This window comes from Epinephelus fuscoguttatus, linkage group LG12 (genome assembly GCF_011397635.1).
Source record: "Epinephelus fuscoguttatus linkage group LG12, E.fuscoguttatus.final_Chr_v1".
NCBI lineage: Eukaryota > Metazoa > Chordata > Actinopteri > Perciformes > Serranidae > Epinephelus > Epinephelus fuscoguttatus.
Window position 1 is genome coordinate 17,073,366 of NC_064763.1, and position 16,197 is coordinate 17,089,562.

Sequence of the window (16,197 nt, forward strand, 5' to 3'; positions counted from 1 at the left end):
GATGGTGTAATTGCAAAATGACACAGACACACCACCGCACAAGTATAAATGCTCAAAACGGCGTAGGCCACGTGTAGGCTATGGCGTAAGCTCTGCACAGAGCTGACGCACAAGTATAAATCCTGTTTTAGAAGTGCTGGTTTTGTTACCTTTTGACAGAGCGAGGAAAACTGTTTATTCCTGTTTGTTGTCTTTGTGCTAAGCTAAGCTAAACTAACTGATGGTGGCTTCATCTTTACCTTGCACACATGACATCAGTCTAGATTGTCTCACTTTGCAAAAAAGTGAATGAGTGTAAAATGTCGAACTGTTTCTTTTAATACACAACATGTATTAAAATCCATTTTCTCTGTACAAAAACACACTACTACACACATGACTTCTGTTATATTTACATCCTTTGAAACTCAAATTAAAAAACCCTCGTGTTAGTTTTTCTTTATCTTCAAGCATTCTATCATCCCACTTCTTCCCAAGTTATCTCACATCAAAATTATTTTCTTTTCCTCATTGAATCTGTGAAAGCAAGGTTTTACCGGGCTTTTATCTGGATGCCTGCGCATGGCCTGGACCAGCTGGTCGACTTGCTGGTTGTGTTCCATGGCGGTCCTCAGGGCGTCCTCAGTGCTGAGCAGCCGCTGGCGGAGGCGGTTCACCTCTGAGTCCAGGACAGAGGGGTCCAGCATGGAGTACCGCCGGTGGTCAGGTGAAGATCGTTCCCGACCCTGAAACGCACACAAGGCAGGAAGATCATGCTTAACGATAAATCATTCATATCACACAACAGTTTGTGTGATAAACTTCTCCACAACAGATTATCATACACTTTATATAAAGAGCACATTTTCATATTCAAACACACAGATTCCTCGCAGGGATCATGTCACAGATTATGCAGTGAATATATAAGTCAGGGATACTCAACTTGCTTTACCTGGCGGCTATTTTTGCAAAATGACGGGAGGCCAGGGGCCAGTTTTTAGAATTTGAGGACATTCAGAACTGACCCCTGAACTTTGCAGGGGGGTCTGGAGGATCCTCCTCTGGCACTTTTTGATTAACAAGCTCTATATTTTTTATTTTTCAGTGCACTGTGTCACGTTATTTACAATCATTCATTCATTCATTTTCTGTAACAGCTTATCCTGTTGAGGGTTGTGGGGGGCTGGAGTCTATCGCAGCTGACAATGGGCGAGAGGCAGGGTACACCCTGGACAGGTCACCAGACTATCACAGGGCTGACACATAGAGACGGACAACCATTCACACTCACATTCACACCTACGGCCAATTAAGCGTCACCAATTAACCTGCATGTGTTTGGACTGTGGGAGGAAGCTGGAGTACCTGGAGAACATACCAATGCGACCCAGAGCTTAACATCTGTCCCATGGATGATAGGCCTACACACTTATAAACAGTGCCTGGAAGAAGATCTGCAGTCAGGATTTCAGGTAAATAATGCTATACAGTACTTGTTAAGGTTGCTTAGCAACCTCAGACGCAACCCGCCATGCTCTTGAAAGCTGGCACAGAAAAGGCACAAGAGTAAAGCCCTGTGCCCAACCTCATGTCTTCCACGCGGTTAAAGAAGCAGCATGTGTACGGCCCCTAATTCCAGGGCTGGTACCTGCGGTTATTCCACAGGCTAGTTAATAACATGTCGGGCAGGAAATCCAAAGTGTGGGATCATTTTGAGAAGGTGAAGGACGAACCCAAGGTGATATGTAAACTCATCTTCATTGGTCGACTACAAACATGACGTATCATCTGAAACATGGAAGTAGCTACATGCCCATTAGCCCACAGCGTCATTAACAGGCGGCTCGCTCAGTGTGTGACGTGCACTTGTAGATAAAATATAGGCCTATATTAATGAAGGTTCATTAGTACGCTTTTGTTTTTCTCTGTAATGTAGCACAGTGTTAACAATGTTACTGATACTTTTCTTTCTCACACCTTCAGCTCAAACCACCAAAATATATAATTTAATAATTAAATTAATATCGATACCATGCGGGCGGCTAGTCAACTAACGGCTCTAAATGACAACTACTAGTCGACTTGGAAAATTTTTAGTTGGGGGCAGCCCTAGACATTACACTTGCAAAGAAATTAGAAATTCCTAGAATGGGGAATGAACAGGACCAAAAGTTTCAAAAACTGATCATGATGAACAGTTGGGGTCGGTTTACCCCACGAGCAATATCAGCTCATAATCAGCTCGTAATCACCAAGTCCCTCCTTCTCACCAGTAGAAGCAATTTTTCACGCAGCATCTTGATGTCTTCCTGAAGTTTCTGCTCCTTGAGCTTCCACTCGGCCTTGTGCACTTCTCGGTTCAGGTCTTTCTCCATGTCCCTTGAGTGGCGATGTGATTCCAGGAGTAACACCCTCAGTTCATTCAGACTCCTGGAACAAATAAGACAAAACACAAGAGTCGCACATCAAACAAAGAAACCTCAAGTGCTTGGTAATACTGAGAAAAATACATCCAATTTTCCTACAAACTTGACCGCTCCGAAGAGCAATAATGATAAAGAAGCAGGGCAATTTCTCTGTCAAGGATTATACGACTGGTATATCTGCTCAGACCTTGCACAAAGGTCATTATCATTTAAAAGCTTACCAACTCATGATGTGAATAATATATTAGTCAGTCTGGCTGCTGGGGATTGTGGAGGCAGCCTCACCTCTGCACATGTCAGACTGGCCGGTGGAAGCCACGTTCCCATAGTCAGACTGCCTGTGCATATTTGGCTTTTTGCCCGCATGGTGTTATCAGTGAACCACAAATACTCTGGGCAATAGTTTTCAGTCATCAGGGTACCACACAGTACCCAAAGGGGTTAGCCACCATGACATCTTCCCTTATTTAAGGTACTGTATATTCATAAGTGCACCTCACACACAAAAGCTCTCTGTCTGACCAGCTTTGTCTCTTTGTGCTGAAATTGTTAGAGCATCTTTTCAAGCTGAGGCAATAATATGTCAGTATTGTGTTCACAGCTTGTTTCTGCTACCCCCAAGTGGACAAAAAAAATTGCAGATTTCTAGGAACTGAAAGGTTGATTGATTTTTCAATACTGAAGCAATGCCCTCCACCTTACTGATAATGTATTCTTCCTCTCCCTTCACTGTTTCCTACGGCACCTCAGGCATGCTGCCCTTTTGACCATTCCCAAACTTAGACTCAGTAACACTGTTTTTTTTTTTCACTGACTCGCACAGTTTATTGGACTTTATTATTGTTTGCTTGTAATAATCATGCTATTAAGTGGCTTTCTTGAATTATCTTGTCAACTTCAACAGATTGAAATGTGTAACAGTGTTCAAAGTTGCCTGTCTTGAGGCAATGTACTAGTTTGTTTTCCTGAAAGGATGTCACGGACTGAAATAGCTGCAGGAACATTAAGGCAGCTAATGATACCACCATCAAGTCATACTAACTCAAGGGGCCACCCACTGAATTTTTCAATGGATGGTATATACTTTTATTGCATGCACCATAATTGCTGCAGTGATGATACACAAGAAAATATTCTGCTATAGCCAAAGGCACTTATTTTTAGTGCCTTGTAGCATTTCCTAACATCATAACCATCAATAATGTAAGAACTGCATCGTGTAGGAGAGCCAATAATGTAATACAATTAGACCAATCTGTAGAGTTCCTCCTGCACTGATGGAAAAAATGCATGTGAATGTGTGTGGACTTCGTAAAACAGAGCAGGACAATGTTTAATAAAGCCCTGCACGTCTGCAATGATATTGTGACAACTTTCTTTTTACACTTGGGTGGTTAAATAATGACCTCAATTATCAGAGTTTTACTGAATGTAGCCAGATTTGGCAGCTTGAGCTGAAGGAACAAAAACAGCTCTGGGAGGTTGGTGAGAAGTGCAGCGAAAACAACTGAATGCAATCTGTGAGAGGTGGACGTCTGGCAGGTTTTTGTTGCTTCCCTGTGCCGCCTGCTCCCTAAACTCAAGAGGAAGAGACCCAGAGACTCGGGCCACGGGTGTCACATCACTGTGGTGCAGCGTTCTGTACAGAGCTGGTTGAGACTGAAAAGGTGGGGCTAGCTCGAAATAATAAGCAGTGCTGGTTGTTTCTCAACCTGCCATTTCAGCTGTAGGTGTAATGAACCTCATCAAAGTTTAATAGAACTTTATCTGTAAAATTTCAGTTCACCACTGTGATGTATCAGCCGCCAGATAAGAACTAATTACCTGCAGCTGCTGACAGAAATCAGAGGAGAAACACCATCATTTCAAAGCTGCACCAATCAATGTTTCTATATTAGCAGTGGATCAAATGTCTAACGTGAAAAGGAGCACATGTAGTGTTGAACCCAGGTCCTCTTGGCCAGTGGCATGGCGGTGGGTGTATTACTAGGTGGATGGGTCATCTACTGAGGAGGAAGTGGGTATACTCTCCTTTAAATTCTAGTGGCTTTTTTGCTGATAGGTGGGTATGGTGTAGGCGGCAAGAAAAAGAGGAGGGTATACCCTGTATACCTGCGTATACCCTCCACTACTCCACTGCCTTTAGCCCTTCAGAGAGTTTTAGGCCAAGTTTATACTAAAACAATCCGTTGAAAATGGAATATTTTCTCATTTTTGTTTAAAAAAAAAAAAGTTCGCTCAGAACAAACAAAATGGCAACAGCACGAATGTTTGTCTGGATGGACGACGAGGTGGAGTTGCTACAGTAAATCTAGACTTTGCTGGAGAAGCGTTGATAAATTCAACAGGGTGAGCAGCACAAACAGAGCTTGGGAGTCCGCCGTTGTTGTTGCAATGGTTGATTTTCACGTGCATGCCTAGTGACTGGAACCGTAATGCGACCTGCATATTCCAAGTTCACATGACAACGGAGACGGTGCTGTTTCCAAAAAATTGCACTCTGGAACCTGTTTTCAAAATGTTGCATTTTCAGGCACCCAAAACGCTGCTGTTGCGTAAACGATCAGCCAAAACACGACTAAAGTTTACCGTTCACGGTTGAAATCGTTGTCGTATAAACAGGACCTTAGTGTCAACTCAAAAAAAACAACAACAACAAGTATTGATGAAATGTGTCCACTCTGATGGACCTTAGTTTACAATTTCAGGCAAGCAAACGGGCCGAAATGTAAAACTTGTCATTGATTATGCTTCATGTATATTATGACGGCAGCAGGAAATTTCTTCTATCATTTAGCAAGACTTCAAAGGAAATAGAAAATGCCTATATACTGTATATGTAGCACTTTTATCAGAAGCATTTTACAATTTGTCCCTCATTTACCCATTAACACAGCCAGACAGGCCCGCTGTTGGGGTGGTCTAAGGGATGACCCCAGCCCATGGTCAAGGGAGGGGGGGGGCATGAGAAGGTCTATGGTTGACCCTTAAATAGGATCAAGTACAACAGTTTGCAATGGTTTACTTACAGCCTTACAAGTGCCACTAATGTGAACATGTGAAGTGGATTGCAGCCCAACAAGGTGAGTAGAATGCCTCATCAAAGAACAAAAATTCAGGGTACAGAGAGAACAAGAAAGTTAAAGGAGCAGAGAGGGAATGGCCAAATGAAGAAGCAGCAGGTATGACAGGCAGAGCTGAAGGTGAGAAGTGAGGAAGACTACTTCTAAGCAAATAAAACTGCTGTATCAGGCTCAGTTTTAAAGCTACACATGAAGACACACAGGTATCATATTAAACTAGAGGACCAAATGAATCCACTGGTATCAACCATGTTATGCTATCTTGTCTGAAAGGGGTCAAATAATGCTCCAAAGTTATGCTAAATTTTGGCGAGGGAAAAAGCAACATTACCATTTTTTAGAATTGTGTATTTACATATTTCTGCATACTGGGGTCCCTGAAAAGTCTTTGAATTACATAAATTGGGTATGATTGGAAAACTGAGAGCTGACAGCCATATACTCTTCACACAGTTTCAGATTTGCACACAATTTGCCCAATATTTGATTTATTTATTTCAATAAGATGAAAAAAGTGAAATTGTGTCATCTTTATGTTCGTCTGTGCAGCCTTGTTTATTCGCTGCGTTCATGGAAAACACCAATTAATGCAGTCATAAAGTGTGGAAAAGACCACATCACTGCATAACTCATAAATGTTCAGACAAGCTCAATATCTGGTTATTTGTGATGCTATGCATATATGCAATTCAAAGATATTGCCACATTTTTTTTCATATTAATTTGGTCACAGATGTGCAGATTTGATTCAGTTATAATCATACATCTGTGATGTACAAACATAGAGGCAGCTCTGTGTAGGAGTGTGCGTTGAGTCGCACACCATACTTCTTGTTTTGCTTTTGATGTCAAGCTTGCTCTGGCTGCACTCTTTTATACAGCTGTAAACATTTTGGCTGTGCTCTGTATGATAATCTATTTTTTAGAAATTCTGAGCTTTGTATTTTAGAAAAAAACAATGAGACAGTAATCTGGAAACAAATATTTTTTCAATTGGCATAGGAACGTGTTTAAAAAGACCCTTATCTTATAACATTTCTCAGTTATCAGTATTAGTAGTATGTCTTGTCTTAGTTTTAGCATCGTCACTTCACAGCAAGAGGGTTCGAACCCAGGATGGGGGGTTGAAACTAGAGCCCCAAGACTTCCTGTCTGCAGCTACTGAGCTCATCTCATCTTGCTGAATATGTTTATTGCTTGTTTATAAGTTTATCGCTTTGTATTACTCTCTCACAATATGTTTTTTTTTTTTTTAACTGCAAAGTCTGTATGCAGAACATATCTCCTCTGTGTTTTAAAGTTTTAAATGAAAGCTCCCTGCATCCTCATTACTATCATGGGGACAGTTTGTTGTATTTCACCTTGCTCACAAATGAATACAACAAACACTGGTGCTTGTACAACAGCAGCACAGCAAAACGTGTCCTGATTGCACCACAGTGCATTGTTGTTTACTCATTGGCAGCAGTGGGAAATAAAACCTCTTGTTGTAGATGCTGCTGATAGCAATGCAACTCCTGCTGAGCTGATAAATGATAGAAGTTTTATCCAGATGAAACAAAATGAAATAGAGGGATTCAAATAATATCGTTCAAGCTGACAATATGTCAATAAAATCAATACGCATGCCCGTGCACTCCAAGTATCTGTCCGTTATCAAACTGATAATAAGACGTATTCTTGTGCATCACGTCTACATGTGCCCAGATATCATCTTTCATTCCAGTTTCCCAGTAAGTGCTGAGGCAGATTGTAAAATCAATACAGCCATGTCTCCATACCTCTCTTTCTTCAGCAGCTCCTGGCTGATATTGACCAGCTGCCCAGAGGCATCATGGGACTTCTTGGTCATGGACTCCAGCTCTGCCTCCACACGCAACTTCTCCTTGGCCAGGGCTTCGGCTTTCTTTTCCCCTGAGCGAACTTTGCCCTCCAGTGCTGAGAGAGAGAGGAGAGATGAGAAGCAGGTTCTTGGCTGGGAATTAAATTTTTGGCAACACTTTATTCAGTATTTATAAAAAATATTGTTTATATAAACACCTAATAAATTGTTGATAACACACTGTGATGTAGTACGCAGATTTATGGACATTCTTAAATGTTTGTGAGTCTGTCAACACTTTGCTACATATAATTATTAATTAATTGTATATTACAATTGTATTTATTAATGATATATTTATTTATTTATTCTTCACTTTCTATGACAACTGAGGATCCTTCTCATCCCTTCTCACCCTCATCCATTCAACCCTCATCCATTCATCATACATCCTATCATCCCTCTCTCCCTCGATCCTTATCCTTTCATTCTCTAATCCCTTGATCCTCATACTTCCATGTTTTCTTGTAAACCCTTAATTCATCATATGCAACAGACCATTTGAAATCTTTATCCTGTGGGTGTGGTCTTTGTTAGTGAAATGGAAAAAACAAAATAAAGTTGAGATTGACTGCTGCAACCCTACTTGAAACCTTTTTTTTTTTTTTTTTTTTTTTTTTTAATGGAAGTTTATGTCAAAAGTCTCCCTTTTGAAAAGAACATCTCTGTTCAGTTGGCTCTGTTGTGGGGCCCCTCTGCCTTTCTGCGGGCCTACACAGAAAGCCTCTTCCATGCGCCTTCGTGGAAAGCCTAAGGCCGAGGGAGCACACCTCTCCGCCCTTCCATGCATCTGTGTGGAACGCCATAAGGCAGAGAGAGAGAGCACACCTCCCTGCCCTTCCATGCGCCTACATGGAAAGCCTAGGGCAAGGAGAGCAGCAGCAAAGACCCCGCGGCACAGAACAGAGCAGCATTAATGACAAACAGAAATGACATTGAAAAGTCAGACACAGCATGAAAAGGAGGAGCTGGGGTGGAGGCGGGTTGCAAAGCAGCTTGCAGAGGAAGCAGCAACAGTAGGCAGGCCAGAGCAGTTTAAATAGAGCGCCCTGAATGAGATTTGCCCATTGGTTGCATAGAAAGAAATCATGTGATCTATCAGCTGACTCCTTCAATCAATGCGCTGATCCATCAGTTGATTGGCTGTTTGAGATCAGCTGATATAGCTGGGATGTGAGCTGAGCTTGACATCGTGTCCTGCCTGAACTAACGCGATGCTCAATTTGTGGTGCTAATGTGCAAACTGGCTAACTAGCCTCGTCCTGTCGGTCTTCTGGAATACAGTCTACCACCGTCTGCTGAACGTACTTGCTAGTTAGGCTGCTGGCTGTGGTCTTTGTGGTCAACCTTTTGGCCGAGACACAGGAAATGGGAGGCTAAACAACAGTCAGCCTTTGTCGCCACTTGCTCTTTGAAGTTTTCTTGTTGTGTCTGGGCCTTGAAAGATAACTTCCTAATGCTCTCTTAAAACCCACATTCGTCCTTCTGCGCAATAAAGTATTCAAAAGGTTACCTGAAGCTACTGTTAGGCTTCAGCAGTCTGAGTTAGCAACATCAAATTACACCCTTCCTAGTGCGACAATCACTCTTTGTTTTAGTATTCCTCCCCTGCAGCTCTGCATCACTAACCAGGGAAACACAAAGAGGGAACTCCGTGCTAAAAGGACTAACTTCTACTCTGATGGAGGACTGTGGACTGTGTGCCCTGAAGCTTAAACAGAAAGCATATTTGGAAGGGATTCCCAGCTTGAACCATGCGATGAGGTTTACAGAGACAGGATAAGGAAACTATCCTTCTCTTTGTGTCTCTATTGTTCTTTTCTTTAAAAAAAAAAAAAAGTATTCTTCAAAGAGTGTCAATTTGATTATCTGAACCACATGAAGTGTGTTTGGGTCCTTTTGATGTGATGGAACTTTAGGTTTTCAAAAGACAGCCGGTCGACAGTTTTTTCAGCAGTGATCAAAGAATGTAACGGTGAAGATGAACACAATCCGCGGAACAGTGAACTCAGCATGACTACTGGAAAATGAAGTGAAGCCTGCAGTCACTGCACATCACACATCACGACGCACGCAGGGCACTGCGCAGACGTACGGAGGGATGATAGAATGACACTAATGAAGATCATTACGTAAATACGATGCATGATTTAGAAATGTGTTATAATTTTAGCAAAATAAAGCTTAAATTGGCAAACAGGGCAAACATGACATGCGTTGCCATTGCTTTATTAGCACTGTTGTTATAGTGTGTGAAAAGACGTGATCTCTCCACTCAATTATTTAATCATTTCTTTTCATGAAAAACCTTCAAAAAAAAGACGTGAGAGCTCGGAAAAGGTCGCCGACCACTCCTGGACAATGACATTTACCTCCCATCTGGGATTTGAGGGCTTCAACCTGCGAAGAGAGAGTCGAGACCTCCTTTTCCCTTTTCAGCAACTTCTCCATTGTTTCTGTAGAAAAACAAAACAGCAGTTAGTGTCTTGCATGAAAAACGGATCATTCAAGAAACAACAATAAGTCCACCAATACAGGCTCTTGGGCAAATGTGACAAAAGTCTCTAAGGGGCATGCTGTAGGTTTAAAGTCACATATAAATCTCAACCTGTAAACTGTAGCCTTATATTTTACAGACAGATATGAGAGTGATCTTCAGAAATTTAATAACCAAAGTATTCCTTTAAATGGCTCACAGCATTTCTCTCCAGTCCTCACAAGCAAAAATAAACAATACGATCAGACACTCAAAAACTAATATAAAATCTACAGTGAGCAATCGACGGCTTTTAATGATTCTTCAACAAAAGCAATTTATCATTTAGCTTTTGTTTTTAATTTGGGAAGTAATAACATGCAATATCATGCAAGGAAAACAGAGAAACTGAAATATATGAATGGTTTGTTTTATGAATTTGAAGTTAGTATGAAAATAAATGGATGTTGGTACCTTCGATATTCTGTTTTAGCTTCATCTTCTCATCTGAAATTTCATTATCTTCTATCACCTGGGAAAGGATAAAGTGTTAAGATAGCTGATCTTAAATCAAAGCAATGACAGGACTTGACTGGATTTCTGATTTGTTACTTATCATTCCTCCTCAGCCACTCACATTTGCATCATGGGATGTGTAGCGGTCCGCCTGGATGGCCTGGAGCTGGTTCGCCGTCACCCTCAGCTTCTCCTCCAGTTTCTGGATCTCTTCTTGGCTCTCTGCCTGAGCCTTCTGCAGAGCCTGATAGTCTGTCATCTTCTTCTCCGACAGCTCCAGTCTCTCTCTCAGCTGCTCTGTGCTTTTGTCCTGCTCAATGCGGAGCTTCTCCATCTCCGCCAGCCTCTGCTCCGCCCTCTGTAGCTTATCGGTGGCCTCCTCCAGGGCCTGCTTGCTGCTTTTGGCCTCGACTTCGGTCCTCCACGTCTGGTTGCCCTCGGCAAGCTGATCTTTGGCCTCGTGAAGACGAGTGCAGAAGTCTTCACGTTCCTTGGTCAGGATGGCAGCTTCGATCTTATGTTTGGCCTTTAGGTTCTCCACCTCCAGCTGGTGCTCCATCTTTAGGCTCTCTAGAGTGGTTCTCAGCTCCTGGACGTCCTGCTCTTGGCCTGCTGGAGTGGGATGATCGCTACTTAATGAGGCCTTCAGTTCCTCCAGGGAGCGCTGGTGGTCAGTTACTAAAGTGTCAAATTTATCCTGCAGAGGAAGGTGAGAAGAATGAGATCTTTTTGTTGTTTATTTGGAAAGCCATTAATACAAACTGATTAAAACGTGAACATTTGATAAAAACCAACATTCTTATTAAATTTATCCTGTTTTATCCTTGTTTCCTTAAAATTTTCCAGTGCTTTTGCTCTCCCTATTTGCAATAAGGAAACACACAGCATGGAAACTGCAAAATCTAAATAGATAAATTCAAATGTGTTGCTCTCTGCCTTTTAAAGCTTTTATCAGTTCTACTTGCCAACCCTCCCAATTATCCCAGAAGGGCCACGTTTTTAATCGCCCTCTCCTGTTTTCCTCCAGGGGTCACAATTCTCCTGTATTTCTCCCAAATTATGGCAAATTTTCACACTTTCTTTTTCTTTTTGTTATCACAACCTGTTCCTGGCAGTGTACAGCGTGTATAAGCCAGACGGCACACTGTTTCCTCCCTCTTAATGCTTACCCCCATCAGGCCTGTCTGAATCTTACGCAGTTGTCATTGGATTGTATTATGGGTGCATAAGCCTGAAGGGACCACTCTAGCCTGCCGTTCTGCCTCACTCAGGCACCCAGGACCCAGGGGTGTGTGGGTCAGGGAGGACAGCTGGCTGTGGGTCAAGCCTGCAGCCTGGCCTGTATCCCTCCTTCTACTACTCTGCTAGAGTACCAGGGGCATGAACCGAAAAACTAAACTAAATTAAAAGTATTAAACATAAAAATGCTGTTGCAATACTTGTTATATTGTTATTTTAATTCTTTGCAGGAAACAAAGTCTCTGGACCTCAAGACCCCCTGCTTTCATGCAGAAATCCTCCCCATATAATTGAGGTCTCAAGGTTTCAGAGTGTGAGCATACATACTTTCATGACTATGTGATTCACAGAGCTCTATTAAAGTGGCCCAACCGCTCTTGTGAAGTTTCTTTGAACAGTTCAAGTTAAAAAGAATGTAGCAGAATACCTTCCAGGTGTCCATCATTTCCATGTTTTCCTTGGTGGCCTGTTGAACTTTCTGCTTCATCTCACTGACCTCCTGGCTCTTATTTTCAACCAGCGCCTTCAGCGAGTCGATCTCCTGCTGGCTCGCTGCTAATGCCGCCTCATACTTCTCTTTAAGCTCGCTGCTCTGCTTGTAGTGCTCGTGGCCCGCAGACACAAGCTGCTCGGGCAGGACCGGCGTCTCCAGCTGTGCGCCGGCACCCGGGGCAGCGTCGCTATCGTCGGCTTGCTGCGAGCCTGTGTCAGATCCTCCGAGTTTAGCCTGGAGTTTCTCGATCTCAGCTCTCCTGAGGCTGAGCTCCTCCTCCAGCTGCATGATACGACTCTGCTCTTCAACCGTGGTTTGCTGATGAGAGAGAAACGACATCCATCACTGCCACTGAAAGTTTCTCTGATGATTACCATTTGCAGAAAGATGTCAGCCTTTTCAGAGAACGACATTATTAACTCAGCAGGTGGGAGACCCTGCGACTGAATGATGTCATTCCACAGAAAAGGTGAGAGCAGAAAACAGGCTTCAGAAAAAAGTAAAACAGAGAGAAACCCCTGAAGGTCTTTGCAAGGGTTGGAGACGGTGAAGTGCATTCCAGTGAATATACAGTACAAATAAATGACATTAAGCACGAGGACAGTGACAAACTGTGTAACAATTTGGCTCCCTGCTGAACTCCTTAGATACAAGATGATACAAAGACTGACTTTTGTTTCCTAGTAACCATATTTTAGTATTTATGCAGATCTTACTCAGAGTATGTATTAAAATATTCATGTCAAATTCTGATGTTCAAATCAGGTACAACACTTAACACCCCCTAAACCCACAAATTTCCATTTTTATCTTTCTGTTTTTGTGCGTATGAAACAACACAATAAAAGGTGTTAATTGGTGACCTTTAGAGGAGGTGGGAGACGGTCCAGGAAACAGATTGTTTTGGACCGGACTGGCTCTGATGTGACAGAATTGCTGTCCTGCAGAGAGCACTGGAGTCGACAGCTGTATAATACACAGGCCAACTAAGAGGATTTTCCACTCCTGCAACACGAATGTAACAGAAGGTACACCCACAGGAACTCAAGATTATCTCTGATCTTACTTTTGTGACAGTTCGTTCACCGTGTTCCATCAAAGCTACAGCAGGTTACCTTAAGAAAAATAACTTTTCTGAAACTGTTACTTTATTCTAACAAAAGCACAAGAGAGAGATAATGTGTGGAAAAAATCATGTTCCTCTAGCTCCTCCTGGTGCTCCTGGTGGTGTTTGCAAGAATCCACCACTTCTGAATGAAAGCGACCAAGCAGAGCTTGGAGGTCGCACTATAGGGCCGTTATCTAGTCCCTTTTACACAGAACCAAACGGCAGCGACATCATGCTGCCCGGTGTGACATGTGGCACACTGGCATCGGCCTCTAGTGTGACATATAAAATTCTCATCGGCAGCGCTTTATAAACAATAACGACGGCATTAACATGGCAATAGCAATCATTTACAGCCTGGTCCTCTGCTCGGAGGTTAAGAAGCTCTCGGACCTCATTGTGTTGTCAGATTGCAGACATTTTCGGCCAATGTTCTTCTTTGAGTTAGCTTCCAACAGCTAACAGCTACTTTTTAAATCTCTCCCACGGTGGGCCACACTCTTAACACATCGTCAAAACATCACACCTGTGCCTCCTATGATCCTGTCCAGCCGGCTATTCAGTTTATACAGAGGTTGTTTTGACGCTCAAAACCAGCCACAACTCAGCCCTGAGCAGAGTGACCATCCTCTACTGACCAATCAGATTGCAGTGTTCACAGCTCCACCTTTTAGTACCAGATCTGTGTGCTAGGTACCCCAACAGAGGGTGGACCAAAAATAGGGACGGAACGTAACGGTTCCATTGGTACCATCTACAACTTTTTAAAGTGGAAACGGAAAAAATGTGCACCGAACTGAACTGAACGGTTTAGTGGAAACAGGGCTTTACATCTTGCTGTTTGCGTTATTGTCATTGGATGTCCGACATGGGTTTAAAAGGTCTAGGAAGGAGCGCCTTAAAACAAACTGTCAGTGTTGTGAAAGACGTATCTGTTCAAAAAGTTTGTAACGTTAAGTCTCCGATAAATAACTGTCTTGCAAATCTTGTAAATTCCCAATTTCAAATCTTGCAGGTGCCTTCCAGTGTCCCTTCTTGAGCAGGCCAGAACTATAGTTGCTTATTATTTTAGATAAATACCATCAAAGCACTGGCACCATGAAGGGTTTGCATTTCACAAAAGTCCAACCAAACCATTATACACGTTTTATGATACAGCTGTCTTCATATTAAAGTTGACAGTGTGTCATTCATTGTATCGTTTCCATCCAAAGATATTAAACTAAGGAGCCAAGGGGTCAATGTGTTACTGTCCCAATATTTGTTCAGCTCACTGTATATGCAAAGATGTGGAAGATGAGACGAGAGCACAGCCATTCTCTGATCATCTAGAAGCAGCCAAGCAAATATAATAAAGCCATCAGCAAACGTCCACACAGCTGCACTGCACACACACACAACTGCAAACATTCTCCACACACTTATATCCAATTAAAATTAAAAAAGGAGATTAAAAGAGAGGACCTGCTGCACAGTGCAAAGATGTTAATTTCAACCATCTGGGAAAACAATCTACGAGACCTCGTTGTTACTAGTTGATTCATATCAAAGCCTGAATAACATTCAGATTATGGCACAACAACACACAGGAATAAAAGAGTAAAAAAAGAGTCTATGCAAGGTTAATGTCCTTGACAGGATCTGAAGTCGATGTCAGCATCTGAAGTCGATTTGAAGTCAAGAATTGAGATAGCTCAGCAGCGGATCAAAGCCAAAACAAGATCAAATCTTTTTTTTCACCTTGGTTCTCTTACCCAACCTCAAGGATACTGCATCATGAGAGCATCTTCCCTGTTGGCAGAAGCAGACCTTACTGCATATAGGAATCCAGTGTTTCAAAGTGTTTTGTTATCTTTTGATGCCTGAAAATTGAAAGCACAAGCTTGTACGGTTTGATTTGTGATACCATTTTCTATTATTGAAGAGGCTTTCTCCCTGAAGTGCAGCACTGTGTGTCCAAGTGGTGTAGAGGACATCCTCTGCCACACTCAACTACTGATGGTAAATGCGCATGACCACCATGATTCAGCTTGAAACATTCATCTAAGAATCAGCGTTCAATCCCATTAACAATTTAGCAATTTCTCATGTGTTATTAATTACATAACTGCTCCAAACATTAGCGCGGAGCTCGGGGGGGGATTCACCCACAATGTTCTCCACAGCTGAAATGAAAGGTTGTTATAAATGTTACGTCCTGGCATCTCAAAATGCAGCTGGCAACTGATCTGAAGGCCAACCTTGAATAAAAAAGATAAATCATAATTTAAAAGAACATAAGCAGCAGCAACTGCAACAGAAGACGTGTAAAGCCGAAGCAGCTGACGGATGTCTCGGGGGAAGCTCTGGGTCAACAGTGAAGAATCGTATTTATGATATGATAGTGAGGGAATGAAGGAGAGGACAGATGAAGTCAGTCTGCTTATATGTTTATGTGATTATGTCTTTCTACTCTTACACAAGGCAAAAAATAATCACCCATCAGTGACATGTTGAATATCTAAGGCTATTACTGACATTCAACTTTTTTTGGACTTTTTTTTTTCTTTTTTTTCAGCAAAAGAGCAGTTCATAGAGCACCAAAATACTTTAAGATATAAAAAGATATAATTTTTTAAAAGATAAAACTGGAAATACATTCTATTTTTTTATTTAAATAAATGTAATGACAAAAAGGACCAGGACCAACAATGAATTGATCCTGGTCTGTGTAACACACCTAAGGCCAGTTGCCTGAAGAAAATGTTAGCATTGTATGTTTCCGCAAACCACAAATATGTTACTTATGCATGTTTTATACATCATATCAATCTTTCTACAGTGATGTAATACACAATATGTGCAAAGGCTCAAACTCAAAACATCAATATTTGACTGAGATTAGTACAATACAACTGGTTAATGAGAACATACACCACAACGGTGACACTGAATAAATTTGATTTGAATATTCCTGACTACTGCTGTATGTGTGTAACACACATCAAGGGAA

The 16,197-nt window shown here is 42.0% G+C and overlaps 1 protein-coding gene across 3 annotated transcripts in view; it reads right to left on the reverse strand.

Moving 5' to 3' along the window:
* clip2 (CAP-GLY domain containing linker protein 2) overlaps window positions 1-16,197 on the reverse strand; it is a 57,540-nt gene that overhangs the window by 5,484 nt on the left and 35,859 nt on the right. For 2 of the 3 annotated variants that reach the window (XM_049591846.1, XM_049591848.1), the window contains 7 exons: window positions 12,032-12,415; window positions 10,487-11,062; window positions 10,324-10,381; window positions 9,746-9,829; window positions 7,273-7,429; window positions 2,253-2,412; window positions 537-725 (listed from right to left, as the gene is read on the reverse strand). In XM_049591846.1, coding sequence (XP_049447803.1) covers window positions 537-725; window positions 2,253-2,412; window positions 7,273-7,429; window positions 9,746-9,829; window positions 10,324-10,381; window positions 10,487-11,062; window positions 12,032-12,415 — 1,608 coding nt within the window. Of the gene's footprint in view, window positions 1-536; window positions 726-2,252; window positions 2,413-7,272; window positions 7,430-9,745; window positions 9,830-10,323; window positions 10,382-10,486; window positions 11,063-12,031; window positions 12,416-14,945; window positions 14,997-16,197 lie in introns of all 3 variants that reach the window. The other variant, XM_049591847.1, reaches the window with a different exon arrangement.